The sequence below is a fragment of the Netta rufina genome (assembly GCF_964035555.1).
Source record: "Netta rufina genome assembly, chromosome: 7".
NCBI classification, from domain to species: Eukaryota; Metazoa; Chordata; class Aves; order Anseriformes; family Anatidae; genus Netta; species Netta rufina.
Window position 1 is genome coordinate 3894205 of NC_140130.1, and position 18354 is coordinate 3912558.

General features: G+C 38.7%; 1 protein-coding gene across 1 annotated transcript in view; it reads right to left on the minus strand.

Moving 5' to 3' along the window:
• Positions 1-15442: 15442 nt before the first annotated feature.
• CTNNA3 (catenin alpha 3) overlaps positions 15443-18354 on the minus strand; it is a 456005-nt gene continuing 453093 nt past the window's right edge. Inside the window, exon 18 of the mRNA XM_084289960.1 lies at positions 15443-17811. Coding sequence (XP_084146086.1) covers positions 17524-17811 — 288 coding nt within the window. The 3' untranslated portion in view covers positions 15443-17523. The remainder of the gene's footprint in view (positions 17812-18354) is intronic.

The following is an 18354-nucleotide window of genomic DNA, read 5'->3' on the forward strand; positions in this document are numbered from 1 at the left end:
TTTCAGTGTTTTCTTTCCATAGAGGAGACTGGTATTTGATGACCTTCTGAACCAGCAATTCTGTTTTCTGAAGCAGAAAATTAAGTTTTCTCTTCTTTACTGTGAAGAAGCCAATGTGTGTCTCATATTCACGCTAGACTGTCCTGACATACAAGGAGTAGAGAATGTGAAAATAGCGTGTCCAAGGAGCTAGGATAGCAGAACGCAGATTTTGAGCAGAATTTATATCGGAAACGTCTCACAGGTTCTGATTCTTATTCATACCAATATACCTTTAAAGTGCTCTGAGAGCCCAGAGGGCTGTCCTATGGATGAAGGTGTAATTTATACTCTTTGCATTGCCCAGAGGACCATAGTGTAAATAAGAATCAGATTCTGTATCTATTCTCCCAGAACAGCATAGTATCCAGATTTCAGCAAAGCATCTGAATTTTCAAGTAATAACAAAGAATTGTCCAAGATGCTTCAGATAGTAAAACTAAAATCAAATCAGATGCCGACCCTGTGTATTACATCCACAGATGCTGGAAAAAGGGAGGTCCCAAAATAACAGGCCATACATGAACAGCTGTCTTCGCTTGCAAGGACTTGAGTTGTTCCCCATGACAGCAGCTTACAAAGTCATCCTGGTAGAACTGCCCAGCCTCTGCATGGTCAGCCTAACATTTCGTCTTAGAGATATTATTAGTGCTCCTGTAGATCCTGAATCTGTATAGACAAATCGGGGATTGTTTACTTAAGCAGGGTAAAATACTGGATAAGCGTAAAATACTGGATATTCATCACTGGTAGCAATGATTGCGTGGAATTGTCTTTCCTGGGGTCCTTCCTGTATCTGTACTGTAAACCTGCTTAATCATACTGTTTATTTCTCCTGATGGTCATTATTCACCTCCTCCTATAGTTTAGGTTGGAATAACAGGCAGAGAAGAATAGCATAACAGGCATGGGGGCATGTGGGCTTGCCAAGTGCTGTTAGTAAGCCAGCCGTGTGCCTCAAGTGAAAGGCATAGGGCTACTCCGAAAATGTACTTAAATGCTTTGTGTCCAAGTTAGCTTCTCGGTAGGTGACACAGCCTTTCTTGAGGCTTTACTTAGCTGAAGTAAATCAAAAAGGCCGTGACTAGATTAGGCTGATTTCTGAAATGTGTTTGTACTGGCAGAAAGTAGGAAAGTGGAAAATATTGTCTTTTTCCTATCCTGAGAAGAAATGGAAGAAAAGCTAATCAAATGAGTGGAGATGGCACAGGAGAGCACTACACTCATATTAGAGATGGATTGAATCTTGTTATTCATGCTCTGTTGTTGGCAGATGGCTTAATATATTAAAACGGACAAGAGAGCATTACAGACAGCGTGGCATCATAGCTGCACAAATGGAGACAGTTCAGGCAGTAGCTCATTGCAGTTTGGGGAGTGACTGAGAGAAGAAAATGACTGTCACACTTAATTAGAAAAGTAGCAGTACAATACAGAGACAAAGCCCAATGACAAATATTGTCCCTGCAGATCTAGCATTATCCACCTCATACAGTCCATATGCTGCTGCTCAGCTCCTCTGCTTACTGTCTATATAGGTGATGTGACTTTTTAATAATCTGCCAGTTGTAAAGAAAAAATAGGTCTTTAATAAACCCAAGATGAGTCACAGAAAGGAGGATTCTAAAGTTGTACCATTTCTTTTCCTTCCTCCCTTCCTTAGATAAATCTAGGTCTGACTGTTGGTCTGACCTCTGGGATTTCTGTTTCAGTGCTTAAATGAAAGAGGATTTCTTAATTTTTATGTACAACTGAATAGCAGAGTGCTGTTCTGAGTCCTTTCAGCAAGTTTTTGTTTATTTTCAATGCAGGCATCATTTTTGGAACGTAGTTGCTGGTGAAATCAAGGAATTCTTTTTTCCTTTGCTAACTGGCAGAAAATATTTTTCCTTGGCAGCAATCTTTAATTATATTCAATAGTGACTTTCTCCTCTTTAGAGTTCAAGTAAATTAATAGGTTAGAGGTGTTGGGGGCATTCTTTCAGGTAGCTGAAGTGTGGTGGTTATATTAACAGATTTTCAGTGTGCTGTGATCAAAGCCACTTCACACTCAGCATGAAGTGGCTTTGGGCCAGATGGTGAATCCCAGCAGCTAAACTCCCTTATGCTGTTTTCATTTTTGCATACCGAGCTAGCCTGCCCCATTTGCCTGGCTGTACCCCACTGCAGGCAGAGTACCAGAGGCAGCCAAGGGCAGCATTAGGGCACAGCAGAGAGGCAGAGCCAAGCTCTGCTGCAGTCATCAGCAGCTCCCCCTGTATACCCCCCCAGCAGTGTGTGCTGAACACATGGGGACCAATTCCTCCTAAGTTTAGGACCTCAACTAGCTATGCTGGCAAGGTGGTTTGCCTTTGTAGGCCTGCTCTATAAGCAGTGGGAAGAGACAGGAGTGCTGCCCCAGGACAATTTGAAGCATGCCACTGTTGCAGGTGCTCTGAATTGCTCCCAGGAGGAGCTAAAATCACAAGTCACTATCACCTGGTTAGTTTGCATGGTCTGCTAATTTAAGTGCTTGAAGCTGGAACAGTGTGAATATTGTTCTCCTAAAGCAGAATGTCATGTATACAGTTGTGCAAGGCCTACACAAGCGTGAAGGTTGAGTTCTATCCTAAAGGCATTAGTGACTACAGAATTCTATATAATTCAAAAAGTTGGACTACAAATACAGGTTAGCCAAACTCAGAAATTCTCCTTTATTCTTCAGAAGCAAAGTGTGTTCAGTGTTAATTCTCTGCTCTTTCTACCCTGTTTGCAGCATTTGTGTTGAAGCATTCCACCTGCTGCTCCAGTTCATGGTCTTACAGGAGGTTCAAGGCAAGCTCTCTACTGTTCTATTATGTAAGTAAATAAAAAGTAAAAAAAAAATAAAAATAAAATTCTGTTGCTCTATGCAACCGCCATAAAGATACGGAGTCAAGGTAAAATAGTCATGTTAGGGTTAACACAAGTTCCTGTTGCTTTTTTGCTTTTTAAATAATATTTTACCAACCTTACTGAATTAGAATGAGACATCCTAAAGGACCAGTTAGTCTTTAAATAGAAGATCTCTTGCAGAATTCCAGTTCCAGTGTCTCTCTCTCTTTGGTGTGTCTTCAAGACCAAAGACCTAGGACTTCCTTTACTAGTCCTTACAAGAAGTTCTTGCACATAAGCAACAATTTTCATGGGGCACAGTAACATTGTATTAGTACAGTGTATTATATATATAACATAGTATTAGTGCAGTGATGTTTCTGAGGCAGTCTGAAATTTTCCAGTTTATGTTCTGATTATCATGTGGTCTGTTAGCCTTTAGTATATAGGTTTCATTCACAAAAATACTGAATGTTACACTGGCATGTAAATAAGATCTTAGATGTTCCTAGTGTGCAAGATGTGTTCTTGCCTTTACTGGCTTCACTTAACATCCTTCACATATAGAATGACAGAATGGCTTGGGTTGGAAGGGACCTTAAAGCCAACCCCCTACCATGGGCAGGGCCCCCTCCCACCAGCCCAGGCTGCACAAAGCCGCATCCAGCGTGGCCTTGAACACCCCCAGGGTTGGGGCATCCACAGCTTCTTTGGGCAAGCCTGTGCCAGCACCTCACCACCTTCTGAGTAAAGAGCTTATTCCTTATATCTAATCTCAATCTACCCTCTTTTAGTTTACTCTTATTCCTACTATTACCGTTACTCCTAGTCCTATCACTACACTCCCTGACAAAGAGTCTGTCCCTCCCCAGCTTTCCTGTAGCCCTCTTCAGGTGCTGGAAGGCTGCTGTGAGGTCTCCCTGGAGCCTTCTCTTCTCCATATCGTCTTTGTACCAACTGTTGATCAATATCATTATAAATAATCATATGCATTGGTAGATTACCTTAGATAAATCATGTCCTGCACTTCATACTGCAGCAGAATTCCACATGCCTTCTTTACTAGGAAATTAGTTTGAGTGAAGTAAATCACCAGTCACCTGAAATAATTTAGATACGCTGCTTCTGAGGGAAGTTTCTTTATATGCCCTTACCTCTGTGTGACTTGCCAGGTCTTTTTAATTATTATTATTACTTTGTGATATTAAGACCATTTCTTAGTAATGTTATCTATAATCTAAATGTTTTATAATCACTTTTTTTTTCTGTGTTGCAGTACCTTTTGTATTCTTTTCTCAGAATTGCTGAGAAAAAAAAAAAAAAAAAAAAAAAAAAAAAAAAAAAACAAAAAAAAAAAAAAACACAAAACTACAGTGGTTCAAGATACAGAATTTCCTCAGGATATTTAACAAGGAAGTTCAAATGTAGTTCTAAACATGAATAGTAACTTCAATTCCTGCAGAGGGAATCTCCCTCTGCTTCCCCCCCTCCAAACAGGCCAGAGATGATTTTATTTTTTGTTATTGAGGTCTTTCCTTCTGTATTGCTCAGTGTTTACTCTTCATTTTAAGAGCATTTCACTTGTTTTCCAGTCATCAGTGAAATTTGCAGTACTTCCACATCACATCAAGCTTGTCAATCATTCTTTGCATTTACTTTGTTATCTTATGAGGGACTTGTACCAAAGGGTTCTGCATGTTACTGTTCTTAGGCTGGATTAAGTTTCGTGTGGCTTTCTTTTCTGTTGTCTGTAGGTGTTTGAAGCACTGTATTGAATTAAATTCATTTAATTATGGGGAGAGCTGGAAAAATGTGCTTGGTGATAATATCATTTCACTGTGCTTAGTTACAGTAATCAACAGTCAAGACATGACAGCAATGGTGGGGTGAATACTAGCTTAAATGGAGAACTCTGAAGAACAAGATAGTTTTCTTTGTATGGGCAGCAAAAATGAAATGGTCTTTTTAAGGTGTTGACATAGGGGGGAAAAATACCTGGTAAGAACTGGTTACATTGTTCTTTATCTACTCTTCTATTTTACCTATAACAGAAGACTTTTCGTTCGAATGGCTTTACAGAAATTAGTTACACTCATTTTATTATATCATTAGTGTTACTTTATAATAATTTTCAGAAAGGTCAAATGACTTTACTAAGGTCATGTGTGAGAATCTGAGAAAATATTTTGAAAATACCTGTTGTATTCTGTACACAAAATAAGGAGTTTCAGTGCAAAGCCTTGCTAGAGAGTAAATATCTGAAAATTGAGTATATTAAAAAGCATATAGAAAATCTATCGTAGGCCTTGTTTTTTTTCCATATGGCTTTACTAATGTTAAAATACCTGCACATGAATAGAAAACACACTCGCTCCAATGTTGTTAAACAGAATGGGGTGAATAAAAATTGCAGTTTTGCTACTACTGCTACACTAGTACAAAAGCAATTTATTTTGCTTTGCAGAAACCGGGTGCTTTCTGAATATGGCACTTAATGATCCCACTAAAGATAGTGGGGGGAAAATGAAAGATGTCAAGAGAATGCATTTTTAGAAGAAAAATCTTTTTTTTAAATCATTTCAATTTCTCATTTTGCAAATTTCATTATATCCAAATCTACTATAAAATTCCACTCTCTCAGCATGGCCCGTAATTGGAAGAAGAAAGTTCAACTGGGTTTAATAATTCATTTATACGAGTCTTAAAATGTTTTGGTTTTCTTCAATAAAATATAACAAAATTATGGAAGATGAATAATCTGTCCAGATAAATTCTTGTACGCAAAAGATTTATCCTAAGAATTCCTTCTTGTCTCTACTTTGTAGAAATTCATACTGAACTAATTCATTAGTACCAGAACACAGTAATTTAAATGTTTGCAGGAGCTTATATATACTTTCATTCTGTCTGTTCATGATTGGTTTCTCTGACTAATGCATGCCTACTGTACAGAAAGTCATCGTTCCCCAGGAAGAAAGATGTGGCCTGCTGCCTGGATGCCCCAGGGAAAAAAAAAAAAAAGTCAAATAGTCTTTAGTTGTAAAACAGAGTACGTATATACTAGCTTTGCTTTGTTGCTGTTCCTTTGTTATGAATCTTTGTGATGGCCTATGTTTATAGTCTCCTGCAGTTAAATGTCCATAGTTGTCCAATTCACATTCAATTATTCTGTTCATGGGAGATGAAGTTATTTCGGAGTGTACAATGCTCTGAATGCTGCAGGGGTTGCTGCCCCGTGTTGGCCTGCTAAGTGTCTTCCTGCTTCTGGAAGTCAGACCAGCTTGGGGTCAGTTGTGTGGACATGGGATGCTGCAGCATCCCCGCCCCCCCCCCCCCCCTTTTTTTTTTTTTTTTGAAATTCTAGTTTTGTTTTATGACAATGTGGTTTACCATCTGTTTCCAGAGCACAGAAATTTCAAGATGGAAGCTTAAAAACAAAATAAACAAACAAACAACAAAAAAAAAACACCTCTCTCTAAGTAAGGAAATATTACTGCTCTTGAGAAATCACAATGACTTTTTTGCAAAATCACGTGGAAAAGCCTCTGGCCACTCTGGTTAGTTTGACTTTGCAAGATATCCTGTGCTGTACGCTGCCTAAGGCACTAGTCTGTCTTTTATCATCCTTTTAAATACTGGAATCTTTGAGGATTACAGTGGGCAATTAACACAGCTTGCTAAAACAGCTTGGTGTCTTCATTAAAGAAAACAAGTAAAAATGAAAATTGAAAAGAGTCTTGGTTCCAGGTAGGAAGTGATGTGAATAATTGCAGTTAGGTTGAGGCTGGGGTAGAAGCTGATCATTGGATCTTTTGTTTATTACTGGAGATTCTTCAGGAAGAGAAACAGGGTGGTGATTTTGGGGGTTGGTTTGTTTTGTTTTTTGTTGGTTTTTTTTGTTTGTTTTTGGGGGGGGCGGGGGGGGCTGGGAATGGACGGATGGTGACACACAACAGAGGTGTTTATCAGTGTTTATAATGCTGGTATAAAAACCACTGCAAAGTGGTCTGCTTTTGCTACTCTTCTGCTTCAGGCAGGATGGCCTGTGACAGGGGACATTGCTACCCAGTGCTTACAGGGTACAGTTGCTGTGACAAAGAATCTTACTACTGTTGTTTTCTCTGTTAAAAAGCATTGAGTCCCCCTGACTCCTATCTTAGAGAGAACTCAAAATAAAAGGGAGCTCACTTAGAAAGGCATGTTTGGTAGCTACTTTCAAATTCCTTGCTGTCTACACGTAATTAGTAGCTGCAAAGTGCTGAATACAAGGTGGGAATGTGTAGAGACTCCATACAAAGAAATGCCATAGACCTTTTTGGAGCAAAGTAGCACTTTTTCTTTCCTGTGGGAAATGCTGGCTTTACAACAGAATTATAAACCAGAAGTTTTCCATGTTATGTAAATGTCACTGTGCCTCCATCTCTCCCGCTTTTTTCTTATCTCAGAAATAGGTAATGCATTCTCTTATGCAGAAATCTCAGAAGGAGCCTGCAGCAGCCCAGAGAAGACTGGGGTTCGCCGTTAATAGCCACACGTGGTTGCCGGGGAGTGTGTGAACTTCCCCAGAGTGCAGGCTCCACGCTGGTGTTCAAGGCTACTGGAGACCTCAGCAGCTCAGAAGGGGACAGAAGGAAAATGTGGCCAGCAGCACAAGGCAGAGACTTGGGAATAAAATAGTGAGAGGGTGGAGGTGAGACCGGCTGGCACATCAGTTGACGTTATTGGAGGTACTCAAGGGGAAAATGAGACCTTTAAAAGTTACCCTAAAGCTTTGGGTTCATTAGACACCAGTCTCCAAGATACTGTAACATGGTCTGGTGTATGAATGCGTTTTCAAAAATTGAAACCTCAGTTCAGATCACAAACTAAACCCGTTACCTTATGAAACCTGGATCTATTAATATCCAGTGGCAGACAGTGTCTTACGTACAAGCTAAAAAAGCAAAATAGAATAAAGCAGAGTCTGGGACAAGAGGAATAAACACACAGTAGTTCTGAGGTTTTGAGTCTTGAATTTCCTTCCAGTTATAGGGTTGCCTACCCTGTGAGTATTATTTTTAGCTGAGAGTATGAGTTGAATTTACAGTACCTGTTTCAGATGAGATATTTCAGGCGGATACACTTGCTGAAATTTGTATATTTGTACGTGCTGCTTTCCTTTGACCAGCAGCCCTGAAAACATAGTGTTATGTATTCGGTGAGTAAAATAAGGAAAAACAATTTGGAGATTGGAGGCTGAAGGAATTGAATTATCTCCATCATTCTTGTTAACATATCACCTGCTTGACTTAAAAATACATTGGTTTCCATAATGTTTGCAGATAGACAAAGATGATTACATTGAAAACAGATTATTCTTAGCCCCAAAGAGGTTTTTGGTTTTGTGTGTTTTTTTTTTTTTTTTAATTAATTTTCTTTTTACTTTTTTCCCTGTTTCTTAACAAATATAAATATTCTGTTCAAGCTTTTCTGAGGTCTGCGGACATATTTACTCTGTGCTCTATTTTAATTGTCAGGGTATTAGGCTCCAATTTACTTTCTGACTGACTTGATGCAATTGCTGTGACCCGCAGCTGATATGTTTTAATTTTGTCATTAAGATTACTTCCAAACCAGAAAATTGAAGCTGAATATGGAAATGCTACACCTCACTAAGGATGAACATTCCTGTTCTTCCAATAGCACTAGCTATGAATTCTAACAGTTTTAGTTTGACAGCAGCAGGAAAAGAGAGTTATTTTTTTTGTCAGCCTAGGGCAAAATCAGCTAAGCATTAGGATAGTTGGATTACAGGCAAATGGTTTGTGGTGTGTGTGTAATTTTCCTTCTATTTGTTTTTACTGTATTTCTGTACTTTTGGAATTTGTGGCATGTGTATGGTCTGTATCTAAAGGAAGAGAGCTTTCCTGAATGGTGGAATGTGCCAGGAGTTGGCCAAGAGTGAAATCTGAGTTGCAAGCTTCTACTTTTTCACATTTACATCTTCTGTAACAGTCCATGCAACTTCTGGGAAGAAATGTTCCTTACAGTGACTGTACTTGGCAGATTCTTGAGACAGGTTGTTACCTTAACAAAATGTGCGAGCAGTGTGGCTTTTATTCTTCAAAGCACATAGGTACGATCCCAGGACCAGGCCCGGTGATAGATCATTTAAGCACATTCTTAGCTATGGTTGTTGCAATACTGGTAGATCCGTGATTCTTTGTAGTGGAAGTCGTTGCCCACCATGATGAAATGTGAAGAAGTACATTTTGTCAGTGTGGGTCAGAATGTGAAGCATGTTACCATAGTCTGACCAAATAATGTAAGGTGTAAATTCAGTGGCAATACCAGAAGATACAGTATTGTGTTGAAGACAGATCAAAAAGTACATGTATTTCAGTCAAGATTTCCCAAACACTGAGTATTTTAGCCTACATTTGCATGTTATAGGGAATACAGCATCTCAAATAATTCAATTTTTCATTACTATTTGTACTAACTACATGAATTTGTCAAACAGATCAAACCAACAAATGATTAGTCTACCATATGTTATCTAATAACTTGGCAATAATGGTTTCAATAGGTCTGTATCCATTATCTATACATCATATTGAATGTTCCTTTCGAGCTTTGGTTCAGTCTGTGTATATAAAAGTCAAATACCCACAGTAATAAGATTCAACTACTTGGCTGTGAATTTTGTGCCCAAGTGATTCTGAAGTGATACCCTGTTTAAGGGAAAGGAGATTGCAGTAGTGTAGGGCACAGTTTCTGAATGAGGAAGTAAGATCAGCAAAGAGCTTTTTTTAAAAAACAAAACAAAACAAACACCTTTATTGCTTCATCTAAAATAAGGTTGAACATGTTTTTGTTAAGAAAAACATATACTGTTATGTCTGATGAGTAGCCAACCAAAATTAATTGAAAAATCTCTTCCTAGAATTACACGCATGTCTTAATGCATAAGTCATTGTTCAGGGAGGCTTTGCATGTTCTATATATACTTTGAGCAAAAATGTAGGAAGAGTGGTTCACTTTTTCTCCTTTCATACTCTAAAAAGTCAAAATATGTGATGCTATTTTAGCACACTTGAGATATCAGAATTCACATAGAGAAAAGATACGTCTGCTTGGGAACTGAAATATGTTTCTTAAAACTGGTATACTAATGGCTTTTTTTTTTTTTTTTTAACTTGGGAGTAGTTTTCATTATATTCCTTCTTTTGCAATGTGTTTTCTGACCTGTTATGTTCTGGTGTTGTATTTTAGGTGATGGGAAGGCTTATTTGTGCGTGTATTTTGCTTACACTGAACTCGTATATTTTTGGCTGTCAGCTTTGGTCCTCAGCTGCTGGTGATGCAGAAAATTAATGGAGTCTTCAGCCCAGGCATTATGATAATAGAGTGCTTGAGGATGTGCCATCACCACCCACAAGACTCAATAGCTCATACTACCAATAAGCTCTTTGCCCTTTAGATTGCTGTATTAATAACCTTCATATTTTGTATTGTGGTATTTTAAAGTTGGCCCCAACCTACCTAAATAAAGACAAGTTGTTTGAAATGCAGCAAGAGGAAAGGGCAAGGAAGACTTATTTTCTTTGGGGGAGCATATCTCTTTACTGGTGGCAAGCTTTCTACCTGCTCAAAAGCACACTTCAAGGTGACCGATCGGTCTTAGCCAGCCGGAATGAGGGATAACATTTTTAAAGAACTGCTAGTGAGGAAGGACTACAGTAACTACTGTCAAGAGTATATTTTACCACTGAACTCAGAATAGCTGTGCAGATCTAGCCTGGCTGCTGAGCAAGCCACATACCCATTTTTCCTTGTTCTTTTTTTTTGTAATGTTTTGAGAAGATGATGAAGCAAAATGGGACCTTGGGAAGTGGGGTGAGGGTGTTGAAAATCTTCATGCTTAAAGAAATGTTGAAAACCTCTTGCTTAAAGAAAATGCAGCGTCCAGGACTGAGAACAGAAAGCTAATACTGAAGGAAGGGCATGAATATCAAAATGGGATGGGATAATGGGATATATGGAAATGGTATATGTGGAAATTAAAGGGTGGATCAGAAAAGAAAAGGATGGTGGATTAATTGGTCACTGCACGTGAATAATGCTAGGAAGCTGTGGCAGGGGATTCAGTCGTTCCTCTCCTCCCTTTCTGGCCAACCTTGCAGACAGGCAAGCCAAGTGCCTCTGAGGAGCCAGAGGACTCCCAGTTAAGTTCCTGAGCATCAGATGAGTTGACTCTTCTGGAGCACACAGAGGCACATTGTGGTTAGGATGTGTCAGATGATGGACAGTAATACAGGTGGTATTCCAGGCAAGCCCATTCCTTCACCTGGCAGTAAAGGACAAAATACAGGAAGTTGTGACAGCAGCCACATCCCGAGTGTGCAGGACCTCACCTGTTGGTGCATAAAGACGTGGCCTGCCATGACAGCTTGAATCTTAGTGTACGAGTAGGTACCATCTACATGCAACATCGCATTTATAGTGCTGGTCCCCCTCCCTTTCCTTTTAGTTAAAAGTGCTTAGTAACAGCTGTGTAGTGGTCGCTATTAAGCAGAAGAATATGGTACAAACCTCATGATGTTTTTTCATATGACGTGCTTATCAGGCCGAAGTAGGAATGTTTTATTTATCCTTTCTGTTGGTTGCTGCCTATTCAAGCTCCAAATGACATCACTGAAGGGTTTGCACTTTGTGGCTTGCTGCGTGAAGTCCTTAGTACCTCAAATTGAAATAAGTAGTAACATGAACATAATCGGTGTAACTTACCGTTAGGAAGGCTTCCAATAGTTGCGTAAGTTACTGTAAAATAACCTGGGTGAGTAATGCAAAATCTATACACTTGTAAAATCTGTGGTCAGGAACAAGTTTAGGATGGAGAAAACAGGACTAGATTGGGTTCACAGAGGGATTGGAAGGCAAAAATTTCCTCAGTTCTTGTAAGGTCTTCCCTCCAGGGAAATTCTGTTTTCCTGGAAAAGTCCTTCATTTGAAAGATGTTTTTCTCCACCAGAGAAGCTTAAAAAATACAAAGAAAAGTTAGTTTTCTTCCTCTCTCTCCCCTCCTGTCAGCTGTGCTGTCTAGCTGGGCGAACAGAGCTTGATGCTCTGTTCCATGTTTTGAAAGCGTGGGAGCTATTTCCTGTCGTGTTTCTATCTAATGAGGGAGCTCTGGGAGCTAAGCAGACAAAATACCTACCAGCAGGCTGGCTGAAGCAGTTAGCACCAGCTCCCTTGACATTTGGTCCCTCTGCTTCCATGGAAGAGGAGTGGCAGGAGGTACAATCTGCCCCCAGCTGATGAGCCACATGACTATTTTCAGCTGCTTTTAAATCATTTCCTGTATTATGTATAAATAATTGAGAACCACAGCAGAAAAGCTAATAGCTCTAAAATACATGTAGCCAGGCTCGTAGAAGACAGACTCCAAAGGAAACATCATCCTGCATGACAAGATGTCTCCTTAGTCTACAGCCTGCTTACACATGTATGCAGCCATTTTCACTATCAGGAAGTAGAAAATAGTTTCCTATCCTATTAAGAACTCCTTAAAATTAAAATTGCTAGATCAATCTCTTGTACTGCAGGCTCAGATCTTAAATATTTCTTGTATTTTGGAGTCAAAAATTAGGCCCTCAGCTTTCAATTTCTTTGACTAGCAGTAAGTTTCTTCCCCTGATGGTAGACACCAGGGACTTTGAAGCATTTTCTTGGTTTGTTTTACATAACTCTAAAGCCATTTCCGTTTTGGATACATTTTTTTTTTTTTTTTTTTACTACAAAGTTTCCAAAGAGTTAAGGTTATTAATTGAAGGGTGGGTATTCATCATTGCAGCAGTGTCACTTAGTGTGCAACAAAAAATCTGTAAAATTTTTTCATCCGTGGTGTGGAGCATTTTTATCACTTTCAAAGGAAGCTTTACAAAACAAACCCACTAACCATGTTGACAGAGTAAATCACTTCTGTTATGCCAGGGAAAACACAAATGAAATGGTGTAATCTGCTTAATCTTTATTATTTAATTACTAATATACTCTTAAATTGCACTCTGTTGGACAATTTCTCATCACTGCTTTTATTATGCTAACTTTCTTCACAGCACAACAGTGTTTTTAGTGGGTTGTTGGAGAGGAAGTGGGTTATTAGCAATTGTGTATAGCCAGAGCTTACCTCAGTGTTAAAAAACAAAATTGAACTGGATGCAGAGGAGGCGATGCAGAGGAGGCTGCAGAATTGGGATGGATGAACAGACACGTTTATCTGCTACCAGTGATTCAGTTCCACAATCTTATGATTGTCTATTGATAGTTTCACTTCATCCAAAACATGTTCTAAGAAAGTAGGTTTTAAATTTCACTGCTGTTTTAGCCTTAAAGAAAGTTAAGCTTTTCTCACTTAAAATAAGTCCTCTTACCGTGATTTTCGGGGGGGAGAGGGGTGAGAGGATTGGGGAGTAGAGGCAGGCAGAGGAGAAGTCTCCCTGCAGAGTGTAAAAAGGGTACAAGGTCCCTTCTTACTCTTATTGCTAAAAAGAAGAAAAAAAAAAAGGGAAAAAAAAAATAAAATAAAACAAAACAAAAAACAATATAGTTAAACAGACACAAGCGAATAAACACGTTTATTTGCATGGATAGTCATTATTTGCTGTATTTGATTTTAGATTCTTCTTTTCTGAAAATGAATGACAGTTTTGTTTTAATCCAACCAAAGGGATTGGGCTCTAATTTATGTACTTACTTCCTGAGCCAAATATATGGGCAATCGCTAGAGTTTAACCAAGAACAGTACACAAGGGACAAGTAGTTGCTGGGAGCACAAACAGCAGGTATGACCATGTAGAATTTTATTGTCTACTATTGGTGAAAACTTACAAATATTTTCTTCAAAAATAATGCTTCTAAAAACTCATTTAAACTTCATTTGTAAACACATTGTTTCTTAAACGCTTCAACTGTAAACCCACTGAAAACAGCACAAGATGCCCTCAAAAGATCTAAAACCCCTTTTAAAACCATCTGGAATGGCAGACTTGTGTGTTGCCACACTGCCTAGTCATCTCCACTGAAGATGCAGCTATAAAGCTTCTCTACAGTTACCAGGTTAATGGCACGATTGGGCCAAACCAAGAGTGTATTACCAGCTATTTCCCACCTTATTCTATACCATTCCCTTCCGAACACAGTCAATCAGTTATGTCAAAGCAGATTTATTGTGTAAAAAGGCAGGGCTTCAGGGGTGGGCAGAAGTGGAGGGACACATATCTAATTTTTCTGAGTTCTCTGAAGTTCCAAGGTATTAGAGGACTTACGTTACTTACCAGGAATGGCTCACTAAGTTCAGGTAATAAGAGAGTAATTGGGACAAACTGGAAGCTATGCGCAGTGCAATCTGCAGTGACAAGAACTGCCTTTTATAAATGAAAAGCACTAAATATTACAGGAAACAACATCAGCAGTGAGAGCAGTGTGATGCAACCAGGTTGTGGGCTTTAATAATCAAAAATCAACAGCTTCAATATTCTCAGAAATGGTTTAATTTTGTTTTCTTTTACTAATGTGCTTCAACAACAAACAATACAAACTACATAATCTATGTAGTCCAAAGGCTACATAGTCTGTGGACTTTTTTTTCTTTTAAATAAAACTGCCCTAGTTGTCCGTCACGCTTTGTACCATAATGTGGTAATGGGGAGTGGATGAGGTAAGCTAATGAAACGATGCGAGCTGCTGGAATGAGAAAGCCCTGTAAAGCTCTACTCTAGCTAAGAACCTAGTTTGCAAGGTCAATGCTCCTACACTATGGATATCATGCAAACACTAAGGCAAAACAACAGCGAAGTGAAAAAATATTCTCTGAAAACCAGGGCTAGAAAGGAATGTGCAAACTACAGAATGAAGTAAGTAACTGTGTCTGAATAAAGCATACTGAGCAGCACATTGTCCATCAGCATTATTAATAGTGGCAGAGAAGGTTGCCTACTTTCCAGATCTGCTGAGGGAGGTAATGAGCTAATACAACAGATTTTTTAGAACTTCAGGATTTGTTTCTCATCTCTCTGTCTCCTTAGGTAGGAATAAACTTCACCTTGTCATGTTTTCACTTGGGTTTGAATTTTAGCCAAGAAGCAGAAGTCCAGATACAGTTAACACATCATTCTTTTAGCTATTCTCAGAAAGCAACTGTGGCTTTTGATTTCCTTGTTCATTTACATATTTTTTCCCCACCCCTAATAAATTCCTATGTAATAGGGACAGTATTGGATGCTGAGATGAAACTGGCTATTGAGAATGGCCAGGCTAAAAGAGCTGGGACTGGTATTGTAGTCATGAACATGATATTAAGCAATAAACTGTCTTAGTGATGAGAGTGCTAGAAGAGCTCTAATGTAAACCAGGCTAGTAAGATCACACTTAGTATGCTAGAGAAGCTGGAACTTACAGCAATAAGAAAGCCTGGCAGGCATTTAAACAGGGTTTTGCTACTGCTGGAGACTAGAACAGAAACACATCCAAACAACCCACAATGCTGAAAGTGGTGTGCAATCTTTTAATTAATAATATGAAAACAAAACATAAGTTACAAACATCTAATGTCAATGTGAACTTATACCAAAGATGTATCCCAGAGATGCGAGGTGTGTTCTTTTCTTTTTCAAGAGTAATGCCCCCCAAGCCCAAGATTATTTTAATTTGCCTGTTGCCTTTTGGACTTGAATGTTGTATGGGGAATATGTAATCAAAGAGGGTGGGCCAGAGCCTGAATTTCTATTTGGAGATTTTAGCTTTAAGATGTGACAATCTATACTCTCCCGAGCAGTGCACCACAAAAAAAAATATCCTTCTTAGCTCTGCTTAGTGTGCTAGCAGACATACTGAACGTATATCATATGACCAGCTCTATATTGTATCTACCTGCTCTACTTGACTGTTAACTGCTTCCCACTGTGTATTCCTAAAAGGATTAGCAAGTACCTACATGTGTTGCCAAGATCTTGTGAAAATATGGGAGGGGATTTGTATCGGAAAAGTGCTGTTCCCCCTCCCCCCCCCCAGCTTCTTCATTTTATTTCATTTGACAGATAGTACAGTAGTAAAGTTGGGGACAGTGGAATACTGATCTGTAAAATCTTTAATGCATGATGACTATAGGTTTTGTGGAGCTTCTTCACCAACAGCCTAGAAATTTATATTGCTCCACTGTCCTGATCCTGTGCACAGGCTCTTAGAGAGCAGCCACAAGAGGAAAAAACAAAAACAGTTCAAGGTTATTTCTGCTGCCTAAGTGGAGCTGTTTAGGGGCACTATTGTGCAAACATGGTAGTAAATGACAGAGCAGTAGCCCATACTTTGGAACCTCCTCCTAATCGTAGTCAATGATGCATCATGAAGTTCTGCAATTTGAGGGAGTTCTTATACCTGAGCAAATTTTAAAAAAAAAAAAAAAAAAGGAAAGAAAAATCTACTTGCTAAGGAAAGACATTTAGTTAGGTGAGGTCTGGGAAAAATTAGTGATAAGGCAGGGAAGACTTTTGCTTTAAAAAGTCAGCCCAAGCAGATTTAGTATTTAAACAGATCCAGAAAAAAAATCTTTCCATAAGAATCTTACAGAATGGTGATAATCAGAGTAGTATCGCTTATCTTCATTATGTATGTTGAAATATAATGCAGTAATTTAGCAAGTTGCTAGACAGCACAGTCCTACGTTTGGGACTCTACTTCCATAAGCAAAGCCATCAAGTTGGCTAGTTACCTTGCAAAAATCTCACCATTCTTCAGATTCAAGACGTGTCTGTGTCACTTGCACAGTAGACTTGGAATAATGATGCATTTCATACTTGTTCTTTTGTGCTGTGATGAGAAAAGTTTCTGTTGTTACTGCAATAATCAATCAGCCAGATGAATTAGAGGTCACAGAATACAGTAGGAAACAGAACACTGAACAATGGTAACGTTTCAAAGGCCGTTTTAAAGAGCTATTATTGCTGTGCTGCAGTTAGTGCTTTTTTGTTACATTATCATGTCCATGTTGTTATAACATTTGTTTCTTCAAACATTTTCAAGTTTACATTTCCTCTATTTTTACATAAAGCTGGGCCTTAGAGGTGGTTGATCTTTGGACCTTTCAAACAGGATAAAAAGTAAAGGCCAAAATTCTCAGTTAGCATAAAGTAGTCCAGCTGTTTTGATCACAGTGTAACGATCTTGATAAAGGACATTCCCAGTAAACAGTGTTCAAAAATATTGTATGTCATAAACTACAATTAAGTTTAAGATTGGCCTCATTCATCCCTACTGAAGGAATGCCTGTCCCTAGCAGATGCAGGACTTTCGGCAGAGTTCGGCACATTGCATCCTGCTTTTCCACTACTGTAGCACAGTCCTCTCACGTATCACTCAAAGTGCTCTGCTGAAAACATGCAGTATAAAGACATGATAGTTTGACACTGCAAGACAATTTTTTTCAACTGTGTGCTGTTAATTAATCCAACGTTGTTTTCAAAGTAATTTAAGCAAGTGTTAACTTAGAGATTTAGGGGAAAGCAAAACACTAACATACATTGTTATTAAATAAGTAGGGGGAAGAGGTGAAAAACTTAGAATTTCAAGATAGAGACACAAAGTGGCAGAATATTAGACTATTTCTCTGCCTCTAAATTCACTCATGACTTGAACAGGATGGATTCTCTTCTTTGCAGAACCTTTTCTGACAGCTGCATAGATTTCTTCTGGCTTCTCTCTTTTAATTAAGGGCTTCTTCTCTGGAGCTTTCATTCTCCACATCACAACAGGATGTCGTGGGCCAGTAGGACTCTGAATCTTGATAATCTTTGTGGATGCAATATAGGACATTTTCACTGTCTGCACCACAGCATTCATTAAATTCTTGGCAGCCTGAATTAGTGAAGTGACGCTATCCAACTGTAATTAAAAAAAAAAAAAAAATTAAATATTTTTTTTAAAAAACTGAAACATTAGTCTCGGAAAAGCCTCCTTTTAATCACAATATGCTCAGGAATAAACAACAGTTAAAACCGAAGACTACCACACTAAAACAAAATTTCTTGGTTTTCCCTTGGTATGTTTGATCATTATATCCATGTTCTGATGCTCAGACTTGAAGTGATAGACAAAAATCTGTGCTGATGGAGTAAAAAGGTTTACATAGATGTTTGTTGCATTTTATTTTTTTGTGTGTGTGTGAATTCATAATGCTTGTCTGCAGGGTATCACTGCAATTACTACTGATGGATAATTAAACCAACTCAAGAGATGTAAAAATGTTACCCATTATTTCCTTTGCATCAACACTAGGTAAATTCTCCAGCTGCTCCCATCACATTCCAGGTGCTCTCACATGCTCCTAAGCAACGGAGGATATTGTCAAGTAGTTGGATTAGTCAGAGCTGCTGAACCTAGTCTTAGTGGCCAGGATGCTTAAAGGTAACTAAGAGCAGGAGAGCA